This window comes from Cervus elaphus, chromosome 19, assembly GCF_910594005.1.
Source record: "Cervus elaphus chromosome 19, mCerEla1.1, whole genome shotgun sequence".
NCBI lineage: Eukaryota > Metazoa > Chordata > Mammalia > Artiodactyla > Cervidae > Cervus > Cervus elaphus.
In genome coordinates, this window is record NC_057833.1 from 52,735,299 (window position 1) to 52,748,774 (window position 13,476).

General features: G+C 33.4%; 1 protein-coding gene across 11 annotated transcripts in view; it reads right to left on the minus strand.

Annotated features, from left to right (window-relative positions):
* STXBP5L (syntaxin binding protein 5L) overlaps positions 1–13,476 on the minus strand; it is a 327,812-nt gene that overhangs the window by 137,247 nt on the left and 177,089 nt on the right. For all 11 annotated transcript variants that reach the window (XM_043874859.1, XM_043874853.1, XM_043874861.1 and 8 more), the window contains 4 exons: positions 10,799–10,953; positions 6,085–6,157; positions 2,846–2,993; positions 1,634–1,701 (listed from right to left, as the gene is read on the minus strand). In XM_043874859.1, the coding sequence (XP_043730794.1) occupies positions 1,634–1,701; positions 2,846–2,993; positions 6,085–6,157; positions 10,799–10,953 (444 nt within the window). The remainder of the gene's footprint in view (positions 1–1,633; positions 1,702–2,845; positions 2,994–6,084; positions 6,158–10,798; positions 10,954–13,476) is intronic.

A 13,476-nucleotide genomic window follows, 5' to 3' on the forward strand; every position in this document is an offset into this window, starting at 1 on the left:
CTCATAATCCAAGGTTCCTTCTTTTATCATTTGCTTTCTGTTTAGAGAGCTTCCTTTTGGGATTCTTTTTGATAGGTCTGATATAGACAAATTCTTAGTTTCCTTCATCTTAGAATGTATTAATTTCTAATTTCTAGAAGATATTTTTGCTGGGTATAGGATTCTAAGTTGCCAGTTCTTTTCTTTCTGCACTTGAAAGATTCAGGTTTCCTCTAGCCTCCATGTTTTCTAGTGGGAAATCTGCCTTCATTCAAATTAGTTTTGCCCTGTTGGTAAAAGTGTCATTTCTCTTTTGCTGGTTTCAAGATTTTTTCCCCTTGGAATTTAGTTTTCAGTATTTTGACTCTCATGTATCTTGCAGACTTCTTGTGACTCACCCACCTTCTGCAATCTCTCAGTTCATGTCTTTTGCCAAATTTGGGATGTTTTCATCATTATTTCCTTATGAACTTTTTCAGCCCTGTTCTTTTCTCCTTCCTCAGTGGACTTCTACTGACACAAAAAGGGGAGGGTATATGGCTCCTCATTTCTGCTGCGCAGTGCTGGGGATTCTGTCTCCCCATATGATCTCTGTCACCACAGGTGATGAGTTTCATTACCACTCAGCAGAGTTAAAAGTCCCAGCTCACTACTCAGACCTATGCTCAGTCTCAGAGACTGAGTTGGGGTAAGTTGAGGTAAACTGTTGTGGCCTGATGAGGGTAGAAGTCCAGGCTCCCCACTCAACCTTAGATGAAATGGGTTGGGGTGGGGGCCACAGTTTTTTCCTGTGGTGGTTAGCTGCAGTAGAAAGATTATTTTCTAAAACTTTTTTTTCTTGATAGGCTGCCCCTTTCCTCATCTTGTTGGCTAGAGAGAGCTAGCTTTTGTTGGGCCTTTCAGGTTTGTGCCCACTGGAAGTTCCAGGTTGCCAGCTTTTTCAGTTCCAATTCTTGGATATATGAGACAAAAACAAAAGACAGGAAACTCACCTCCATGTCATTCCTTGGGTCTTTGGGGCCCTAGCCAGTGTGACGTCTCTTCATCTTTTTCAATCATATTATATTTTTAAATACTAATATCCAGGGGGTTTAGTTGTACTTAGTGGGAAGAATAGGGAAAATTAAATCTATTCTATATCCCCAAACAGAGTCCCTTATTATCTTTTAAATCTTATCTTGTGTGTTGCTATGTTTCTATTTTTATTCCTAATATTAGAGCATGAAGTGGACTGCTATAGGAAGTAATAACATTTCTGGTGCTATAAGTTTTGAAGTATACTTTAAATAACCACCTAATGGGGATACAGAGCAGTGATTCATAGATTTGGAAGGAATCAAGAGATGCTGATGAGGACCTTTCCAAGGCTAATAGTCTATGAATTCTACAAAAACTCTTCATTGACTAATTTTTCATGATTTTTCTATCTTTGACCTTCATCTGGTCTTATAGTCTATACTTATTTATTGCTATATATCTATGTTTTTCAATGGTTTGACTCTTCTATAAAGGTTACAATCTTTGGACAGAAGCTGTGTCTTATATTTTTATTTAAACTGTCAGCATTACTAGAGCAGAATTATGGAAAAGTATGACTATTCAATGAAATATTTTTGATGATAAATTGACAAACTCATAAATCACAACCACTTACCCAGTAATAATGATTTCTGGATATGTTTGTGTGCCAAGGTTCCAAGCTCCTCCACTGATTGGCCACTCCTAAATAGATTACACAGGAAGAAATTATAAGCTTTTATTTTTTTAATTTAAATGACTTAGAAATTTAAAATAAAAATATTTTAAAATAAAAGTTTCACTTAAAATAGCTGTTAAGTTATGAAGAATGAAATTTGTAGCTATTTTTTAATTCTTTCATTGAACAATTCCAAGTGCATAATTTAATATCCTTTAAAAACATAGATTTCAATAAATATTACCATTCATCCAAAAATGCAAATAAGCATTTTTAACCATACAAATACAGTGTTGCTATATTTTCCACATAGGCTATGTACTCCCAAACTGCTGTGGTGCCATTTAATACAAAGCACTATGTAAACTGTGCCCCCTAGAGCTGCCCATCTGAACAGTCCTGTGCAAATAACAGAAATTATAATGGAGGGTCTCTTAAAATTGTAGGCATTTCAATCCTGTAGTTAAATAACTTCCTGGAATTCCATTTTGTTATATTTAACAAATAACTTGATAATTATGTCTTATTAACCACTGATTGATAAGAAATAACTAGAGAGATTTGACTTGAATTTCTTGAAACCATAGTCTTTCACCTAAAATAATCTAAAGTAACATCCTATTACTCAACCATATGTTAGTTTAAACATATTCTTAGTATAGACTTCCCTGGTAGCTCAGTGGTAAAGAATTCGCCTGCAAGGCAGAAGCCTCATGAGACATGGGTTCGATCCCTGGGTCAGGAAGATCCTCTGGAGAAGGGAATGGCAGCCCACTCCAGTATTCTAGCCTGGAGAGTCCCCAAATACAGAGGAGCTTGGCAGGCTACAGTCCATAGGGTTACAAAGAGTTGGACAAGACTGAAGTGACTCAGCACACACATACTTAGTATATAAATATACATACTTGATAGGTAAGTATATCTTAGTATATAATTGTATACTTAATATATAAGAAATTTATATTATCGTAGACTTAAAGCTATGTAGCATTTAGATAATTTGGCTTTCAGAAATTGTCTTATTTAACGTGCAAGCTTATGACTTGAAAATAATTTAGTCATTTTCATGGGAAGTCATTTTCTGACTTCCCATAGGAAAAAAAATAAAAAGTATGATCATATGATATGGATATGAATACAGGAAAATATTTTTCTAATTGTTGCTTTTACCTTATTACTGTATCCTTGTTTTTTATGCTTGACTCCTATAGAGTAGAGCACTAGAATCAAATCTGGTGGGCAATCAGCAAAATATGCTGTGCACGTAACTGGTGATTCATGAATGTCCATGGGATATGGATTTTCAAAGATTGGAAAGCTAATAGATAAAGACAATATATTAGTATCATTTTGTAATATAAAATTTAATATAAAAATGAAATAACTAATATAAAACAAATCTTAAAACCTTCTAAATACTGATGATACATTTCACATAATTGTTTTTTAAGCATCATAAACAATTATCACCTGAACAAGAAATCTCTTTAAAAAAATATACCTATAAAATGTACTATGAATACTGGTAGAATTTTACCTGAATAAACTCATTTTCTTTCTTGTAATTCCAAAATTCCACAGCAATATTACTTTCTAATATACACAGACTATATTAAATGGAAAAGATGCAGAAAGTTGACAGTTTATTAAAATGTATCAACTAGTTTATTAAAATGTATTAAAATGTATACTTTATGTATAGTTTTACCTATATGTTTATAAAAGTATTAAAATATCAGTAAATTTTACATGCTTTCCAAGGCACATAATACATAGGTAAATATTTTCATTTTGTACTTTTATAGGGAGTAACTGAAAGATGTGTGTACTATGTAGGTACAAGTGTGATTATACATGTTTAAGATCATTTCCTATGTAAATCAGAAGGCAAAGTGGGCATGCAGACATATCAGTGTAGTAAATTTTATATCCTCAAGCCAATTATCATTTTTAAAAAGGGTATCTGTATGGAACCAAATTAAGAACTCCTAGAGCCACAATACACTGTGCACTTCTTTTGTACTGAGTATACCAGGCACTGTGGCAGACGGAGTGAGTATTATACATGCTGCATCTGTTCTCAGACTGTGTGACTGTTACTTCTGATACAATGTACTCTGGGATGGGGGGAGGACCATTAAAAATAATTTTCCCTATTTTCCCCATATTTACGATTAAGGAACTTAATCAGAAACTTGGTTCAAACTTCAGAAGAGCATGGTGTGTGTGTCTATGTGTGTGTTGACAGGAGTTCTCTCTTCCCTTCAATTTTAATGGTTTCCTAGTTAAGAATAGTAGTTTATGGAAAATCATGTACAAAAGAGAACGTTAAGTTTAATAAATGGCAAGTAGGTTAAACTGAATGGATCTGAGATTCCCTGTTTCAGAGTAGAAATCATCAATATTTTTGATGTCAAAGAATTAGAAGTAAAATAAGTAGATCACCTTGAAAGTTCAGATCTACAAGCTGGGATCTGGTAATAGCAAGAGGTTACAATGATAGACTGCTGAGAAAGTGAACAATATCACGAAAATGCTTGGGGAAAATAACTTTATCATATGGGCATAGCTTTCTTTAGCTATTTAAGAAAGAATAGCTGAAATATATGATAAATTTTACATGTGAAGTGTAAATTGTTGTAGAAGTGTAAATCCAAGAAACCAAGAAGAGGAAAAAAATGTAAGTTCTAATGCTTGCTTTCATGTAGAGGATTAAATGGAAAAGAAGGAAGGAATAAATTTATTTAGAAAGGAGGAAAAAGCTACAACTTAACATTAAACATGGCTAAAGGGTAACTATTTGGAGGGAAAGAGAACATGTTCAGTTTTTGACACATTAAACTTCTTGTATTAGACAACAAAATAGGAAAGTCGCATAGATTTTAAAACAAAACCGAGTGCTGAAGAAGGCAAAATATTAGATAAAAACATGCAAACAAAATGTCAGTTCACATACCTACATAAGGTAAGTATGCTGAAAGCATAATTAATGTATAAAAATGGTAATTTTATGTTATTATTTTACCACAATAAAAATTTTTAAAAAGAGTAAATACATACTAAAGAATGTGAGTATTAAAAGGAAAGTATAGTGGATCTTGGGGGATGTTAGACAATTAGACAAGGTATGAAGAACCAATAAATATGGCATAGAAGGAAGAGCTGACTACAAGTGAGATTAGAAAAGTGTATTTTAATAAAACCTATATTAGAACTTAAGAGAAAGAGGCATAAATCCACACTTGAACACAAAATTTACTCAGTTTTATGTTGACAAATAAAGTAGCTAGGCAGAATTCAATTATGGTGATATTATGGACCAATTCTATTCCCTTTCAAAATATTGAAATATTATATGATGCAAATGATCACAAAGAACAACTTTGGCTCTTATACTTACAAACTACATTGAAAGTAAAACTCAGATTGTACTTCATTCAACAACAATTTATTAAGAACCTACTTCATGTGGAGACAAAGCTTGTTCTTCATGAGGCCTATAGTCTAGTAGGGAGACAATCTTTAAAATATTTCATTTTGTCAAAGCTATGAAGGACAGGAACGTGTATCTAAGACAGCCCTTAATAGGATATTTGACCAAATTATACAGATAATGAAAGATTTTCTTTAAATGAGAAAGTGATATCTGAGTTGAGATTCTTACAGATGTTAATAAGGAGAAAAAGGAATAGAAAATTTTCCATGCAGAAGAGAGAGGATGTATGAAAGCTCTGCAAATATAAGGAACTAAAAAATGATCAGAGTATCTAGAACATAGTTTGAGAGAAAATAAGCTTCATGCCTATCATCATTGACAATGAAAACATGTAGCAGGAAGACAGGGTTTATGAAAGTCAAGTCTACTTTTACTGTCCATGTAAAGCAGTGGGGAGTACCACTCTAACAGCGAATTTTATATTTGTTTCCACTGCCCACAACATAATGAAAAAAAAAAAAGTATAAGAAGGTATCTATCTTCTCTTCCAGATCCTGATCATCTATACTGTCTGCCACAGTAGTCCAATAATACTTTTATCACATGAATTTTTCTTTTAAAGGGTCAGCAGATAGCCAGACTGATTTTATAACAATTGTTTTTGCTTAGGGAAATGGCAGAAATGAGATCCATTTTATGTGTCCTGAGTCTCCAAATGCCTCTTTCTAAACATTAGGGGCTGCCTTGAAAATATCTTGTAAAATTTTCAGTGTCCCCTAAACTCTCCTGGTTTAGTTTTCATTATTGAACCAAATTATATTTATGTAATTCTAAGAAAACAATATGCCACATAAAGAATATTTACCACCTAAAGAATTCTAATGCCAAATTACCTATAATGTCCTCCTATATTTCGACTGCAATAAATAGAGTTTAAAAATAGTTAGTGTTAATCTGTACATGGACAACTTACTTGCTTTGTGTCAGATCAACTACAATGAGATCTTTCTCCAGGAGTACTGCAACAGCATAAGGTTCTTGAAATTCTACAAGTAGGAAAAAATGGAAAAGTTTTCATGTTTAACATTTTATAAAATGTTTATAAAATCACCAAACTTGTATTCCTTTATTTCCTGTACAAATGTTATTTAAATGATTTGAGAAGACCAAAATATAAGCCAAAGTAAGAAGTAATAAAGAGCATATTTTTAAAATAAATGTTGTGTTTCTCAAACAATGTTTAAGACCATTATAGAGAGCAAGGAAAAAATGAGAAGCCGCAGAGCATAAAGTTAAATGTATCTCAATAATCATGAATGTAGTAGATTATCTGAAGAGAGTGAGTCTGTCACCTCCATTTCACATTTATCTTAGTCTTCCACAACCTTCCATTCTAGATCTGATTTCATGCCTACAGAGAGATATGCTAAAGAAATAGTTCTGCTTCTTTAACATATGATACATATTCACCTCCCTATGAGAGCAACACTCCTTATACTAAAAAGATTACTTTCAATTCAGTGTGATTTAACAGGTGCTTAAAGACCACATACTATGTGCCCAAGTATATTTCAAAAAAACAGAATCTGAGGATAGCCTAGGATCTTCAAGTTCTTAAAATTCAACCCTCCCTTTCTCTCTTTGGCTAATTTAAAAGTTATTCCTAAACTCAACAAGCACTTGGCAGGAATTCTGGATTCAAGAGTACTCAAGTCTTGACTAGTAAAGTAAAATATATGATCTTCATAGCCCTTCCAGTCCTGAGAAGCTATAGAACCTGTATTTATTTTTTAAGCCACAGGCTATGAGAGAAAAACTAGAAAAAAAATCACAAAAAAACAAAAACTGAGAAGTCTACCTTTGTTTGGGTGAAAATTTATACAACAGTATACAGTTCTTATATTATTTACTACTCAAACTTTTTTCAAACTGAGGCATTTCCCCCTTCACCTTTAGAGTTGTTTTTAAAGTTTTCAACATTATTTCAATACTTTTGGGGCTTGGGGTTTTGTTTATCAGCTTAAAGACTACTACTAGTTTCCTCTTTGTCTTCTCAACCCTCTCTAGGAAACTCACTGGTTGGGAAGCAATGGCTACAAAAATAAAATAGGTGAGACACTGGTATGAATGAGTAAAAGTTGTAAATAAATTATTATTTTTATAGTAGTACATCTGTTGTAGATTATGGTTTCTTTTCAAACAATAAAAACAGGTAGCAAAAATTTTACCTTTGTAGAAGTACTTGGAGTACTATGTGTGGTAACCACTGAATAAAAAAGATTTCCTTTGAGTCAGTATTAGCTTCAATTTGTGTCTATTTATTAACAATTTGACCATAGACAAATTAGTTAACTTTTTTGATTTTCAATTTCTTTATACATTGAAATGGCAAGATAATAACTATCTTAGACTGTTATGAAAATTAGATGTATATAAAGATATTTAATATACATCTTTAATATTTAATGAGCTTCCGTGGTGGCTCAGATGGTGAAGAATCTGCCTGCAATGCGGGAGACCCAGATTCGGTCCCTGGGTCAGGAAGATCCCCTGGAGAAGGAAATGGCAACCCACTCTAGTATTCTTGCCTGGAGAATTCCACGGACAGAGGAGCATAGTGGCTACAGCCATGGGGCTGCAAAGAGTCAGACAACACTGAGAGACTAACACTTTCACTTTCAAAGATGTTTAATGCAAAGCCTCGCTTATAGTAAGTACTCACTAGATGCCAACTGTACTACTTTCGTCATTAGATTTGTTGCTTTTGAATAGGCTCAGCCTTTTAACCCTAGCCCCCAACAAGAAAGTTGAAAAGTTTTATCATAATTACTACTTCTCTGAAGAGAAATGTATTATATATGACACTTGCAGAAGACCAGATACAATTAAATATAGATGTAAAAACTGACAAATTCTGAGTATTATTGGTTAATAACTCTGGGCAAAGCCCTATGAGGTAAGAGGGTTAGGCATTTCTGTATTTTGAGAAATAGGTTGAACTGTCAGATGTCACAAATGATTCAGCAATATTAAAAACTGTTAATAAATGTATTTTGTTTAATATATGCATAACATTTATCACTATGTGGCTATACAGAAGATTAAAGTTCTGTATTTGCTAATATAGAATCATAATTAAAATACTATATACTGTTAAGTGAAAAGAGTGTGAGAACAGAGTATGCTGTCATCTTACAAAAGAGAGATATACATAAATAAGCATACATATGCATACATTATTTGTGGGAGAATACATAAGAAACAGTAGTAGTGGTTGCCTCTGAAAGGGCAATGAGTAAGTTTTCATTATATACTGTGGCATACTGTAGAGTTCTTTTCTGGCATTTTCATGTACTATTGCTTTAATCAGAAATAGTTAATAAAATACACTTATATTTTATTGAGTCAAGTGAAATTTCTCCTAGCTCCTAATAAATAAAAAGTACCATCCTCATTACCATTTCTCTGAAAAGCAAAGTAATATACATGGTTTGGCAGTAATTAGACTTGGTTTACAGTACATTTATAATTTGTTTAACATTACTAGAAATTGTCCTAACATCTCTACTGATATGTAGAAATGTATATATACATATAGTGTTTGATCTTTGAAACCACACATTTTCAGATTCTATTGCTGGCATGCATACCTTCTTTCTTGAAGAAGAAATTTTCCTAACCTAAGTTTTTGGTCCTCTGTTCTTTCTTTTTTTGTTCATTAATCATTCATTATCATAACACCAAACAGCATATATATTATGATGATTCAAAAATAAATAGTAAAGACCTCCTCCCTCTCTCTTTTATGCTCTAAACAACTGTACTGACTTAAATTTATCTTCTCTACTCCCAAGAACTGTTGTTACTGCTTATAAAACCACTATTCCTAAAATGTTATCTTTGACTCATATTACTCCCTAATATAACTGTTGACCAAATTCAATGGGTTTTCATTTTCTACTCCTATAAGCAGCAGATCAAGATGTCATAGCTTGATCATTTTAATGTATACTATCACAAAGCCTCCCCAGTTGGAATCCAAAGTTTTAGATTTCAGTCTCTCTCTTCAAACCCACACAATAAAACATTGCTTTCTTTCATTTAATATTTCCTCCAAATTCCTCTGTAGTTCCAAATATCTACAAAAGGCTTTCAATCTTTTCTCTGAATTGATCCCATTCTAGCAAACTCACAATTTCTAAAACCTTTACTCAATATTATTTTCAAGGCCCAAGTCATTCTTCAAGTCCTATCTAGATCCTACATTTTCTGTAAGCTTTGTATGAATATTTCATGTAATATTTCAGTCATCAACTACCTGACTAAACTATAAATTAGCACATTATTTAAACTCTGACTCATAACTCTGCACTTAATTAAGGCGTAATATGTTTTAAGTCATAATTATCTTCCTTTTGTGGCCAGATTTTCTACAATTTGACATCAGAGGTCGATTTCATACTTTATCCATTTCTCACCAAGTTCTTGTTATACTGAGGCCATAGAAACATCCAATAAATATTTGTGGTTAATTAACAGCACAGGTAATTTGTCTGCCACTGGCAACTCGGAATAAAGTGCCACGTTTTTATTTCATATCACTTTATTCTAGGTTTTAAACATGAAACTCAGTAATTTAAAACAAATTAATACATTTATAATAAAAGTATTTATAGATTACAAGATGAGTTCCTCTGCCCTTCTAACAATCATGTGGGGTCAATATTATATTTTTTCTACAAATGATAAGTATGAAGTGATTTGTCCAAGATCACATGGCTAGTAAGTGACAGAGCTAACTCATAAACTCAAATATTCTGTCTCCAAGTACAATGTTGTTCTCTCTACACCTATATTTTCCCTCCTGAAAAACAGTAATATATATGTGTATGAATATACATATTATGGTTTTTTTTCATTTATTTTTATTAGTTGGAGGCTAATTTTTAATTGTAAACTCATATTTCCCCTTCTGCATTTCATCCATCTCAATTTTTAGATTTCATTCATCTCAATTTTTAGATTTCATTAAGATATATTTCATCATTAGATTCCATTATACAGTTTGCATGTAAGTTTAGACTAGATTTTATGTTTATAAAAAGTCTTTATATTTGGGATGATAAAAATACCTAAGCACCTCTCCTCTCAAAGACTCTTCTAATTTTTCTCAAAATTTGAATAAATCACTAACCACACATCAGCAATCCCAGAGTAATCACAGGTGCTGCAGTTGCATCTGAAGCAAAGTCAGATGTGAAACAGATGCAGCACCGCCAGAGTTACAGATCACTGATATCAGGTAAGTGCTTTAACTTTGATTGGCACAGGAATGGGATGGGTGGAGCTGGTCTAGGAGAGGCTATTAGGAGACCTCAGTTTCTCCAAGTGATTTCACCCCGGACCCCGATCGGACCCTCCCAGCTCAGCTTCCACCATCCTTATCAAAGTTTAAAGCACTTACCTGATATTAGAACCTGAAACTCCAGCACTGTTGCACTACATTTGTCTTACTTCCAGTCTGTCAAGTAGGTACAGTTGCAGAGCCTGCTCCAGCACCTGTAGCTCACAGTGTTGTATCACAGTAGATGTCAGCTGCCAAAACTAAAAATATTTAAGCTTAATTTTGTTAGGAACTTATCATTTCAAAAATTGTTTTTCAACATCGCTTCATTTTAGTTACTTACCATTTGGATAGGGTGTTTCACATAAAGTTAGAAATTCAACAATAGGATGATCCATTTCAAGCACTGTAATTGCTTTTCCATGCATGATAGTTAAACTTGGTCTTCTGCAAGCTTTGTCATAGGACAGTCCACCAGAAAATATTATGAATGGTTCACTACAAAGGGAAAAAAAACGAGAGTTCCTTAGGATGACACAACATCACAGGATTGAGGCAAAAAAGAATGGACTTGGTAGGGATTATGTACAATAATTGTCAGAGCAAAAGCCTTTTCTGCTCCCAAATATCTCACCCAACAAATTTACTATTCTATTTCCCTTTTACTTGATGTACATTCTCACTGTTAAAATTACTAATGAATCAGCCTGAAGATGTTGAGGTGAGATGGGGAAAAGGCAGTAAGGTTGGTCAGGGGAAAGATGCTCACTGACTCAAAAGAACATCACATGTGGTTGGTTCCCAAACTCTAAATTACTACTATTAGAATGTTAGATAATATTAGTTTATCATATTAACCAGTAGGCATGTGAGGTCCCAAATCACTAAGAAATAGAAGCAAATTTCAATATAAAATGAAACGTGACAATGGCAAGCCCAGAATAGTGGAAGGTAGCATGAAAAGTCTACATAATGGTGTTTCTATATAAAAGGGTTATGACAAAAAGATGGAGAAAACTACATGTAAGGGGAAAACAATTCACCAAAAATAAATGTGATCTTCTCAACTTTACCTAGGGTAAGTCAATTTTATTTAGCTTGTAAAACTAACTTGGAACAAACTTTCATTTCTGTTAACTGCAAGTTACAGTTAGATAATAGAGGGGGTCTAAGATGATCATAAAATATTACAGCTGTCAGAAAGTTATTAAATATTTTCATAACTTTTCATTTTTCTTTTCTCAAATATCTATATCTCCAGCATATGTATATAAAAGAAAATGTGTGTTGCTATGAAGCATTTTTCAATAAGTAACGACCAGACTGAAAATATTCTCCAAAAATTTTTTCAAGAAACTAGACACTTTTATTGTACCAAATTCCTTGAGAATATATGCTTCACTAAATAATTCACTTCTATCTATCTGCTAAACTGAAGAATCTACTTGTTTCTAGAACTCACTCTATAAGAACCCCTGTTCTTTTACACATTGTATTGTATGTAGTACCAAACATCATCAAAGGGACATTTGCATCTTATGTGGGCTATATAATAACAAAAAAGTTTTTTAAAAAGTTTTCATCAAAACTTACATATAAAATGCCTTTGCTAATTATTATTTAAAGTTTTGTCAGCATTTTCACACAAATAATTGAGTTGTAAAATAAATATGGGAAAATGCTCTAATTTACTTTCCTTGAGTCTTTGTATCATTATATTGAGGAAAAGAAGCTAAGATCAAAAGTTACATAATATATAACTACACTTACATGACAGCTCAAAAAGTCAAAACTATAGTGACAAAGTACAGATCACTGGGTTCCAGAGGTTAGGAGTGGGGAAAGGTGTAATTGTTAGGGACTGCAAAGATAATTTGGTGCATATGGAAATTTTCTGTATTCTTATTGTGGTTGCAATTTCAAGAATCTATACATTTGCTTTAAAAAAAATCTATAGAACTGTATACCAAGAGAAAAAAAGGCTATTGTATAATTTATAAAATAGATAATACAATAAAAAAAGCATTGAGATTTTGTCTCAATGAAGGCAAAAGGATTAAATGATAAATTGTGTAATATAACAAACGTGTAACATCTGTTGAGTATTTATGATGTTCCAGGTATTTTGTGAAGAACGTCACATGCATTATTGTATTTAATCCTTAAGATTTACCAATCAGAGAACTACTATTATTATCCCCATTTAATAGATGGGTATACTAAAGCTTGGAGAATTTAACCACACATGAAGTCTATCTGTAGGCGGCTACAATAGGAAAGGATTAAAAAACTAGCAGAGAGTAATTTTTATTAACGACAGAGAACCTGATAATGCCAGTGATAGCAGGTAAAGAGATCATTATTTGTTTTTTTTAAAAGGATAAAATTATTAAGCCTGAGACCATTGTGACTGGAGCTGCAGCAAGCAAATTGGTGACGAGGGACCAGTGATCCCTGAGCAGGTTTGGGAATGGCTGGTCCGAGATAACATTAAACAGAAAACATACGCTTTACACCAGTTACCTGTGCAGACCTTTAAGGGGCCCAGCTGCTGCAACATACATGGTAAAGGAATGTGAAGTTGCTCAGTCGTGTCTGACTCTTTGAGACCCCATGGAGCCTACTGGGCTCCTCCAGCCATGGGATTTTCCAGGCAAGAGTACTGGAGTGGGTTGCCATTTCCTTCTCCAGGGGATCTTCCTGACCCAGGGATCAAACCCCAGGTCTTCCACATTGCAGGCAGACGCTTCACTGTCTGAGCCATCAGGGAAGCCCTGCACACTAAGGTAAGGTTCTTCTTATAAAGTTCCTGCTCCTGCTAAAGCTGTCCCACTTTCTTTACTTCACAAAGTATCTGCTATGTACGAGAAGGAGCAGAAACAGATTTATTTCCACTTCCAGACTAGAGTCCACTTTGCTGTGGACTCAACTTCAGTGCTCCTCTGTTTTTGTAGTCTCTTTGTGTTCTGAGCTGTGGATCCACTGCTTCTAATATAGTTGTAAATCACAACAAATTGACAC